General features: G+C 40.7%; 1 protein-coding gene across 1 annotated transcript in view; it reads left to right on the top strand.

Annotated features, from left to right (window-relative positions):
- Nucleotides 1-12,291, top strand: part of cdkal1 (CDK5 regulatory subunit associated protein 1-like 1) — a 231,426-nt gene that overhangs the window by 163,461 nt on the left and 55,674 nt on the right. Inside the window, exon 12 of the mRNA XM_083988904.1 lies at nt 7,463-7,525. Within this exon, the coding sequence (XP_083845030.1) occupies nt 7,463-7,525 (63 nt within the window). The remainder of the gene's footprint in view (nt 1-7,462; nt 7,526-12,291) is intronic.

Below are 12,291 nucleotides of genomic sequence, written 5' to 3'. Positions count from 1 at the left end.
TGTCTCTCTCTCTCTCTCTCTCTCTCTCTCTCTCTCTTTTTTATTTTTACATATGACATTATTTCAGTAGCTGGTTTTATTTTTTAATGACTATTAAAATGACTATATAAAGTAAATTATTGGTCACACATAGTCATTAAGGAGGTGGCTTGCATCATTTTAACAGTTGTAGACCTCTGTATTCACTTCACTGTCATCCTGCATCTCCAAGAGCAGTTTTCACTGGGGCATTTAAATGTTTGAATTTGACTTAATCGTGAGCCTGACAGAGAATAGCAAAAGGTGAGAGTGAGTCAGAATAATATGTTAGGATCCCTGTAACCTGCACACCTGCTTTGGTGGTTAGAGCTGCACACAACCATGCGCACCTGTTCTTACACACACACACACACACACACACACACACACACACACACACACACACACACACACACACACACACACACACACACACACACACACACACACACACATAGGAACAGGCACATAGACAGACAAACACACACATACATGCACACTGAGTGGTGGCAGCTAGGCGATGTCTAGGCCATGTAGGGTGAGTCATTAATAAAGTGCACCAGATGGCTTGTCTGGAACACAACTGTGTTGAATAGCCACAGGAGGCATGGATGAAGAACTAGATGGAGTAGGAAGCAGAGACAGAGGGAGGCCTCTGAGAGAAAGAGAGAGAAGGTAAGGAAAGAGGCAGGGTAGGGAGAAGAGCTGAAAGGGAAAGGGAGATGGATGAAGGTGGTAAAGCGAGACAAAAAGAAACAGCTATAGGGGTATGGCCATTGTGGGCCCTGGGGGGAGGCACCATAAGTTCAACTGGCCACCATAAGTGCATACTTAATTGTGGCAGCTTCCAGGGATGCCATTTGTGCAGTTTGGCTGTGGTTTAGGAGTGGTCTGATAAAAACGTTGACCACAATATGTATTTTAAGCAGATATTTAGAATTGTCTTAGTTTTACATGTGTATTTCTCAGCTTTTTTTCCTGCATTCAAAGAATATTCATCATTAGAGAAAGAAACATAAAATAAAAATAAAACTATTTTTACTAATAGTGGCCTCTTGTCTTGCAGTGGAATTGTTAAAATACAAAAATGATATCTGATTTAAAAAGTCAAATCAGTGAGTTAACTGACAAATAGTAATTAAGTTTGTGTTGCCAAGTATTTTTTTTTTCACCCTTTTGCTGAAGCATTGCTGGTGAAGCCAAAACTAAACAGATTCCACATAAACTGTAGTGGATAGTTGGACTTATATGTAATTTATATGCTTCTATTTTTATTTAAATTATGTAACAGAAGGTAATATGGCTTTGCATCGCATCTGTTTTCCAGCTGTGACAAATACACATATTTGAATAGAGAGATACAGACAGACATATTTATCTCAGTGAGCCAGGCAGTGAAGCAGAGAGAACACTATGGAGCTGGTGAGTGTCCAGGTGCAACGAGGTCCAGGTGTTTTGTGCTATCTGTAGGTCTAACTTATTAACTATTGTAATAGATGATATATGAGAGAATGCAGTACACAGGGGCACGCAGAGGCAGATGGAGAGAGTCGGAGACCACAGGGATGGAGGGATGGAGAGAGGGAATGGGCCATGTTGAGAATAAAGGGATGTGAATGCTATTAGCTTGGATCTCCATAATCATCCCCAGGTGACTAGAACTTAGCCTTGATAAATGGACTTGCTGAGTGGAGGGTGTGTACGTATGTGTGTGTTGGGATGTCTATTGGTATGTAAGGAAGAGTTGAGAAGGAGCAGCTGCAGAGTGATAGAAAAAAAGTGATAGAGAAGAAGATTAGCTGTTCTAGTTGGACAGTGTTTTTAATTTCCCCAGGTTGTAATTGGTTAAGAACTCCATTACCCAAGAGGCACCAGTGCAGCAGCTGTCAAAGTGAAACAGCTGGCCAGCCACTAGTAGCTCCATCATCTAGCTTCACTATAATTTATCCACGCCTGGGCACACACACAAACACAGGCATAGACACACACAGAGACACAAGCATCCATGCTTTTCTCCCTCTCATTGTCTCAAATGCAGACACTTGCTCTCTCAACCACATATCAGGGGAGATAATAATGCTTGACTAAAGGCAGTCTAACAGGTATTAAGGCTGAGTTAATGGTTAAGTTGCTGTCTGGGACCAGGTAGGTCTGCACTTGATTAATGAGGGCCTGGTCTACTAATAATGGAAGGGGTAACACATTGCATTTTAATGATCACAGTTTTTGCTCGCCACATCCAAGCACATTATTTACTTGAATATGTCATCGGTGTGCTGTTCATTCTACTGTTTAACTACCGGTAGGGCCTGGCAGCAAGTATATTCTACAGGGTGTAGGTATTAAAATCTCTAACAAACACTTACATGAACAGATTTGATCAAAGAGGAACTTTACTGATCCCTGACGGGAAATGTACTTGATGCTGTAGAAAGATAATACATAATACAGTAGGTGATCAAACAAAATGTTTACCATTTGGACACCTTGCTGTGAAATCCTTAAAAAAATAAAAAAATAAAAACATTCCCCAAAAAAAAAAGAAAAAAGAAAATGACATGCAGTAACTAATATATTTTCAAAATCTTAAAAAAGGTTGTTTCATGAAATAATCTCTCAATTTCATTCAATCAACTAGATGTATTTTTTTTTAACAAGAGTTGGTGTTCAGTTGGTGAGACAATGACAGTGGCCATTATATGTAACTAGTTTACTGACATGAATATTGGTCTTAATGACATAGTCTCTTCTGATGCAACATGATTACATTCAAAGACACATGAAAGGCATTTTGTTAGTGCGGGGTGAACATAGTTGTCATATCTCTGTGTCCATTCGCAACAGATTTGAACATACATGAAGTTAATAAGTAAGCAAAATCCTATGTCTTTCTCTCTCTGTCTCTGTTAACAATTTAAACTGGAAGTCTTGTCTTCACCTTAGTTAACAGAAGATGCAGTGGATCTGACAAGTTAACGTAATGTACAGTAGCTGTGGAACACGTTATGTATATACTGTAGTGACCTCTGTAGAGCAACGAAGGTCATACAAATTCAGATAGAGTGTGACCAGACTCATCACGATGCTTTAGGAAGTGTTAATCCTTTGGACACAAAGACAGAGGCACACTCATATTATGCCTAAGGTTTTTCTTTGAGTAATGTAACACACATAGACACACATACACATGCCCTGGGTGAGATCTCTATAGCACTGACATCTGTCTGCCATTAGGGGAAGACAAATGGGAACATACTGGTGGGCCGGAAGCTCATACAATACCAGCTAGGGCAAGATCACTGTTACCTTGCCCCACAACATACTCACACATGGGCATACTGACACATACACACACGCACACACACACACACACAACACAATGGACCCCACAGGTATAAAGGACTCACATTCCCCATGAATGTAGTAAAAACAAACACACACACACATGCCTCTTTGAGATGGACACTGAATCAAGCGTTAGTAGTGTTGGCTGTGTTGGTATGCACGTATGGTATATTTGTCTTTCTTTTTCTCACCACTCTTTCATACTTTTGACTGAAATATTACTTTTAAAAAGTGCCCACTCTTGCAACAATTATCTCCTAGTCAGGGTAATTGCTCTATAGAATTGAACATCTTGCCTCAGAGCTTCCTGTCTTGTGTAGATATTTGCATAAAATAGTTCTATGGTTAAGTGTGTAAGTTTCTGTCCATGCGCCTCTGTCTACAGTACACCGGTCCTGTGTGTATTTGGAGGCTGTGTACGAGTACAAGTGTATACATCCATGTAATGTCACTTCCCCTTAGACGCCACATTCGTCTCTGGCGGCAACAACAGATGGACGTCATTGTAACTACCATCGTTCATCATCACCACGTTGACAGGTCCACAGACACACACGCACACAGTGGCTTTGCACTTGCTGGGCTGTCACTAACACAACCTCAACGGCATGCTAGATTAACTTCTCTGGTTGATGGACCACACACACAAGCAAGCAAACACATACACACACTCCTGTACACAGACACATTAATGCAGCTCTTTAAATTAAAGATACAATAGAATAGGGAAGGTGACACTGAGTGGACTACCAGAACCTTTGACATTTAACAGAGCGGCCATAGCTTGTGAAACTACTGCACTGTCTTCAATATAGATTAGAAGCAAGCTCTGGTTTGTTCACACAAGTGAACGCTTTCATTGATTGCTGATTTCTTTTTTTTAAAGTATTTTTGGGGGGTTTATGCCTTTTAATTGATAGAATAGTCAGAGAGAGACAGGAAAGACAGAGAGGGGTAATGACATGCAGCAAAGGGCCACCTGGGGATTTGATCCAGCAAGGACTATAGCCTCTGTATATGGGGCGCCTGCTCAACCCAGTGAGCCTTACGACGCCCCGATTGTTTTTTGATTTCTATACTGTTATACGGCTATACTGGTATCATGCGCACAATGTTGGACACTCTTACAGAGAATGTGTTTTCTGTTTCAACTTCTTGGTTCATGCAGTGAAGTTTTCACATCTCCACCTCATAAGTGCAGGACTGCCGCTAGTGGCTATACTTTACAGTTCCCCAGGTGCAACTCAGGGTGTAGTTTTTGCTCAAAGGCACCCAGACAGCAGGTGTTGTTGGATAATGAGGATGTTCGCTCTTTCAGCATCTTTTTTTTTTCACACTAGTCTAGGGATTTTAAACTGAGGATCTCACTTTCACAAATGTCTCTACCTCTTCCTCTTAGCTCTCGCTTTAGAAAGCTACACTACTCAAGGATTACAACTGGTTTCCCCCTTTTTAAGACCTGTTACAGAAGGAGATTAGGAGTTAATCTACAGGTTGCTTTCTCTCACCATTTTATATCTTATATACACTAGTTGTGTTTTCTGTCTTCTATTGATTCTCTCTTTAAGTTGTCTCATTTCCTTGCGTTTGTATTCGGCATTGTTTCACACCTTTTTTGTTTATGGTATGTTTGTGTGAGTCATTGAGCATGTTTTGGTAGTTGTGCCTGTGGTGTGTATTTTTACAGGTATGCATGTGAGTCTGTGTGTGTGCTATTGAACTGGATAAATTCTGTTGGGACCCCATTGGGGAGATGAGAAATCCTTACCTGCAGTTACATTTTTTTTTTTTTACAATCCCACAAAAACAGATTTGTGGGCACCTATCTTTGACCGTACCCTTAGATATCACAAACAAATGCCTACCAGTAATATAATTCCTAACCCATGCAACCAAGACCTAAGACTAAAACAGCTAGTCAAACTTGTAGGGACCAGCTCTTTGACTCTCAGACACCACAAGTCTAGTGGGCTCGTGTTTTTTTTTTTTTTCTTCAGACCCCACAAATGTAGTAAACCAAGCCCACACACACACTCACATGCAGTTGAGCATCACTGAATAGGGAATGATGGTGAGAGCGATGAAGGGAGGGCATGAAGAGAGAGAATGGTGTTGAGAAGCAATGATTAGAGGTTTGCTCTCACCTGAGGTGCTCCAGGCAGAGGGAAAGTGAGAATGAGAGATTGTAGAGGGACAGACTTATAGGGGGGAGGATAGGTAAGAGAGAGGAGACAGAGTGATTAGTATGAGTTTTCCCTCACTGAAGAAAAACACAGGGATCGAGGGAGAGGGGAAGCATTGAGGGATATGTGGAAAGCCAAAGAAAACAAAAGAAAACGGGATTTGGCGATGGTGGAGAGCCCTTTGGCAGAGAGAGCGAGTAGGACTCAGGATGGTAGATGGACAGGGCCAGTGATTACAGGATTGCAAAGAGCCCTGGGTGAGCACAGAATGAGTAAGAGAAAGGTAGATATAGAGGAAGGGGAAGCAAAAGAAGAGAGGAGATGCAGTGATGAAATGAACAGAGAGAAGGGTATGAGAGGTTCAATGATGAAAGGATGAGCCTCACTAGAGGCAGAGGAAGACAGAGATAGTCAAACCGGTAGTTGGCCGAGGGCAAAGAGTACAATGGCCACCTCTAAACACTTCAACCCTGCTACTTTCACCTTCCTTCCAGTTCCCTCCAGTTTTTTTGTTTTCTTGCCATGTCTTTTTTTTTCTACAACTCACTGTTGCGTGCTAACTTTGAACCTTGGTCCATCTTTATAAACTTCACCATACATATTAATAGATTGTGCTTTCCCCCTTCTCTGCATCCTCTCTTTGCACCATCCTCAAGCTTTCTTCCTCTGTCCTGAAGCAGTGTCTGTCATGCTATAATGATGCCTGTGTGTGATAGCAGAATGACTAGGTTGTCTGCACCATATGCACGAATCTGGCCTAAGGGCATTGAATCCAGCCCTTTACATACTAACAGTGAAAAAGACAGAGGCAGGTTAGAGGAGAGAGAATGGCAATGAATGCATACTCCCTTTAGCTACCGTAGCATATACATATATCCTTCCCCCTTAGCCAGACATGGCCTAATCAGCGAGCTAATTAGCGCTCTTTGTAACTGCGTCGGCTCCATGTAACTGATTGCATTAACAACTGCCACACATCAAACAGTCATGTCTCATGCTTGTGCATCTCATTATACATTAAGGACATGCAAGGTTAAGGCCAGACTTTGAGCTGGAATAAAATGAGAAATATTTTCTGCCCCAGCTGGTGGGCAAATAAATTTTTTCCCCCGTCTGTTCATTCTATATTTTATAGGCTTAATGAATTACTGTGGGCATTGTTCGCAGCCATGGTAATTCCTTCCTTCTGTTTAAGTGATCCAATAAGTTAACATGAGTGAAGATGAACTGTATGTCCATATTCATAGCATATGTCATCTTTTGTTATCTGTGAGACAAGCAAAAGAGGAAAAGAAAGTGTGTGGAAAAGGAAAAGAAAAATGTGCATAATGTGCAAAGTATTTCAGCAAATATTTTATACTTATAACTTAAGTGCATGAATATAACAACTGACAGGTGATTCATTTGTCTCCTGCACAACACTTGAATACAACTGCCTAGAAGTAGAGCATGGTGTAGATATAATATGATGTTTTAAAAACTAAGCTTACAGATCCACAGGGTCCAGGCAAGCCTAATGAGTGAAATAAGGAAAAGGATGGATGGAGAATGTCCTGTTGTTGTTGTTGTTGTTGTTGTTGTTATCTTAGGCAAACTGAAGATTTAAATTTGTTTATTTGGATCTTTTAGTTTTTCTTTCTTTGGAGTGGAAAAAGACGCAAACAAGATCATGAATCAATGAGGGACAAAACAACATGATTCGACAATTAGTCGACTAAAGGCAAAATCTGACGAATCAGATTTGACTATGAACATTCTTAGTCAAGGACACCCCTACAATCAACCATCTACAATTAAGTCTAAAGAATAATTAAGGCCCTCATTTGTATTTTTAGCTGTGTTTTACATACATACTCTATGGATGGCTTTTAAACCTTTATTTTTTTCTGTGTTTCTTTCATTCTTTGTCTTTACAGAAAAAGCAGAGGACTAAAGAGCTGTCACAACTCTTCCACTCTTACAATCCCTATGACCACGAGGTAAGACATCTCTCACTGATTTCCCTGTTTTACATTTCTTTCTGTTTTACCTTCTGATTCAGTTTTCCTCTTAGAATAAGGGTGTTTGATTTTTTTTTATTGCAGTACAGTGAATTATTTCATCAGCCTATTTCATAATGGCAAGAACACTTAATGTTCAGCCTCATTCACCTCAAAACGGGAAGCTTTCACTTGACATCAAAAGTAGTTTCTCTTTATGGCTCTGATGAGTTAGTTGTCTCCTCTAGATGAACGCCTCTTGTCAGCTATCTAGTGGATGAGGACAGCTCAAGTGATCCTGATTACATTGTGAGTGTGTGTGTGTCTGTATGTACTGTATGCGTATATGAGAAAGTGAGAGAGAAGGAGAGAGAGAGAGATTGAATTCTGAAGTCAGAGATAAATCTCCTCAACTGTGTGTGCGTGTATATACTCAAACTATATGTGTGTGAGTCTGTATATGGTCCCATACATTATGAGGTTAACGTCAGACACCACACTGAAGTTGCTTCTCTTCAGGCATGCTTATGATAATGAGATCCTTGTGACAACTGTGTGCATGTGTGTGTGAGAGTGTGTTTATTTGAGTTCTTACATTAAGATGTCCTTCTGAAACTGACAACCCCATGACAACATCTGTCACCATGTTTTTCTGCTGTCGTGATGTTAGACCGTTGGTAGCGTAGTGAATATGGTTAACATGTTGGTCAAAGCATTTTTAGCTGATGTCACACTGTCATTTAAGAAAGCTTTAGCTCAGCCAAGTGTGACTTTATACCTCTCGAGCAGTTTGTGCCTGTGTTGCAGTTGTTAAATGTTCCACATTAATTAAAAGGATATGGGGGAGATCACGTTTTCACTGTGGCAGGCATGGGTCTTTGCCTCCCACACACTCAAACACACACACTCACAGAGCTACACTAATCATAGTACATAAGGAACACACATTGCATGTAAGTGAATGGAGAAGCACACCTAACACAAACAGGGAATGTAAATTGAGCAAAGTTATCAGAGAATATCTTAATAATAAACACGTCTGCATCTAAATTAGACACTTAGTATTTGTGAACATGCTCTCTGCTCAAGTAAGATTCCCACAGGAATTGAGGCGCACACACCTGCTGTGCTGAGCTGCTCCATCTTAAAGATGCCACTGAACACTTCATTCTTTTGTGTCTTTTTGTTCTCACCGCTTTGAATGTTTTTTTGTTAACATGTTGATCCATTAAAGTTGAGTTTTTTGATAGAGCTGAATCATTTCCCTTCAAATGTCAGGTCTTCCAATCAAGCCATGTCTGTGTCCAATTATGCTGCCCCATTAAACACCACTACCAAAAACCTTGAAGGACAGACACAAAGAGACGACTAAAATAGGATTTTCATTGCAAGTTGTGAAGTGACACAAACTGTATCCGTTTCTACCTTCAGCGAAATTGTCTCTCTCTGCATGCATGTTTTCAGTGAGCAGATTTTGTGTCAAGTACCACTCTAAACGTACTGTATTGTCTCACCAGTTCTTAGACCTCTTAATCCGGTCTGAGCCACTGCGTAGCTTCGTCTTCAGGGACAAAGCCTCTGTCCACTCCAAAGTTAGGGCTAAGGATGAAACATGGCTGCAGTCACAGCCCCCAGACCCCCTGAAGACCTCTAAAAAATGTGCTGTTGTTTCAGATTTCTACATTTATTTTTAGTTTTTGCATTTATAAAGGACAAATAAATTGCCACTGTTAAATATGATTACTCTGCGCTGGTATGCCACATTTGTTACCGCTATATAATCTCATGTTTTCCATCCCCAGTCGAGTAAAATATCAACTAACTTATCGATAACCTTCCCTATGTCACTATATTTTCATCATAAAATGTGTCAAAACTAATCCTGTCATATTATATGGCATCTGATAGTCCTCATACATAAATATTTTTAACATGTTAAGCAACTGTCTTGTAAATCTTCCATGCAGCTCAGCTTACAGCCATCTTTCCCTCGGTCTTATTCCTTTTCCATAGATTGTGTAGACGTACAAATAAATCCCCTTGCGTTACAAAGCCAGATAGCCGTGAGATATGATTTAATGATAATAAATCTAATGTCAAGCATGCTTCCTCCCAGATCAACCACGGTTCCGCCTGTCCTTGCCCATGTCCATACAGCGTGGAAATGTTGAGGCAAAATAGCTTGTATTAAGCCTGTATTGCCGTTAGATAGAAATAAATGAAGTCTGATAATGTCCCTCATTTTACATTAAATTCCCCTGGGTGTCTGGCCTTTCAGCTTACGGTTTATATAAGGATATTATGTGTTTACCAACACATCAGTGTGTGTGTGTGTGAGGGAGAGAGATAGATAAAGAGGGAGGGAGAGATGGAGAGAGCACACAGATTTAGAGGGAAGGGAGACGTCGGTGTCTTTACAGCCATTATTGTTAATACACATCTTCCTATAGGTATAAAAAGGTCATTAATAAAGACTGAGACGGGGGTGGGGGATGTTGGGTTAGTGAGGCTTTATTATTCCATAGCTCCAGGCTCCCCACCAAATGAAACAATGTTTTTAAATGAACTAATTGTTGTTTTTGTACCAAGCTTGTTCCTTAATCTCCCGTGGCTAACTCAGAATCACAATTGGGGAAAATGGCTAGTTAAACGCGAGTGCAAATGGGCTGTCAATGAGAACAAATACTAGTTTCTTTTTTCTTTGTTTGTTTAATGTCCTTTTGTCTCTTCCTTTATTTTTTTAAATGTATTCTGCCATTCTTTCTCTGTCCTTCTTTTCCTTCACTTTGCCTCATACGTAAGATAATTGTTATGCGTCTTGAGTTTGATGTTTTTTGGGTACATATACATCGAGACAATTTGTCTGGTGTATTTTTAAGAGACAGGAGTGTGTGTCTGTGTGCGTGTGTGTGTTTGTGATGATTAATGTGAAGTATCCTATAGCCAGATGGTGCTGAACAAGGCCCATCCATCAGCAATGAAAAGACCAGTGGGCAGAAAGCTGGCAGAGCACTTTGTCTAGGGCCAGTGCCCTGCACCGGACACACAACCAGACACACTACACACTACACACACACACACTCACACCCTACAGCCCTGACTGTGAAACCCACTGAGCCATGTTTTAGCCTTTTGTTTTGAATACAGGTTCTTTGCTGCCTGGGTCCCACATGAGTGGTGGTGCCTCACCCTTGAAAACAAATCTGGTTCAGTCTTAAACTGGACATGTCTGCAACCCGTTCTAGTCCCAAGACACAGTTTAAAGGTCACATTGTTGGATTTTATAGCGTTGTCTTGCATGATTTGTGTTCCTATGAGTTTCTGCTTAAGAAAGCATGATCTGTTCTGTTAACCAGAGCAGGCACAGGTCTGAACATTGTAGCAGGAACACACATTTAAAAAAAAAGAGCTGGTAAGCAGCATTGTGACACTACTTGCAGTTTTTACAGTTCCACTTATCTTCACCTGAACTCAGACACATTTTGATCACAGCTGAGTTTTAAATTGTTAGCAGGGAGTTGCTTCGCTTAAATTGTGTGATTTTAAGCTGGTAACTCTAAAGTATATATCCTGCTTAGCTCGTCTATAGGCCTGCACTGTGCTTGTTGTTCAGTTTACACCATCATCAATGAGATAGTCGGGGGTGATACACACTGCAACTGGCATGCTTGTCTTGTTATTGTTTGTCTAGACTGACCACATTTCATTCCCCTGCAACACACACACACACACACACACACACACACACACACACACACACACACACACACACACACACACACACACACACACACACACAGACTTTTCTTCCTTTGCAGCAGCACAGTGTCATCTGGTGTAAAGTTTTGCTCCCCGAAGGGTTTGCCCTTCCAGGTTAGGGTTGTGAAACTCTCATCATGCTTAAGTCAATCTCAGCAAACTCAATGTGTGTGTGTCCACACACTCAGCTGTTTCTGGCAGAGCTAACAAAGCCTTTCTCCCCTCTCACCCCACACTGTCATATTCTCCTGAGAACACACACACGCGGACACACACACGCACTCTCCATGCTGTGTTTATAGGCCTGAATGACAGGGGTGACAGTTTTCCCTGCGGCAAGAGAGGAGGGACAAGCTGTCAACATGGCCCGTTGCATCTGCCCAACCATACAAGACGGAGAGAGAGAGAGGAAGAGAGTGAGCAAAACAGAAAGAGGGAGGACTGAAAGAGGGAGGGAGGTAGAGGTGGCTAAATGAAAGGCTCGTAATGAAAGAGTTTGCAGAAAATAAAACACTTAATTACACTCAATAAACTTTCCCCCTTCAGTTATTCAGAACTCCCAGTTGGCTGCATAGAAGTTGACATAATTATCATTTAAAGAAAATGAAAAAAATGTTAATTAGTCTTACAATTCTCTCTCTCCCCAACAGATCTTTTTTTCATATTTTCTACACGTTGTTAAACTGAACAGTTAGTATTCTTTTTTTTCCCTTTTGGCATTTTTAATTACTTTTATTTTGTTAAATTAGTTTTTTTTTTAAACTGCTGTTGTTTTGCATTGTTGTGAAAAGCTAACCTCCATCTTTGTCAAACTTGACATTTGTTTGCGACTCTTTTTTCTCTCCTTTTCGGTTAATTAACTGGCTATTCAGGGCAAGAAGAGGAGGGTGTGGAGGGAGGAGAGAAAAAGACAGAAATATTAGTTATGGCCGTTCATTTTCTTGCCATGTCGTCTTAACTTGTCTCTCCACCAATCTGATTGTTTCTCTCTATTCTGTGGCCATTTC

Source organism: Trachurus trachurus, assembly GCF_905171665.1.
Source record: "Trachurus trachurus genome assembly, chromosome: 16".
Lineage (NCBI taxonomy): Eukaryota > Metazoa > Chordata > Actinopteri > Carangiformes > Carangidae > Trachurus > Trachurus trachurus.
Note: the sequence above shows the minus strand (reverse complement) of the source record. Positions and strands in the feature narration are given on the sequence as shown.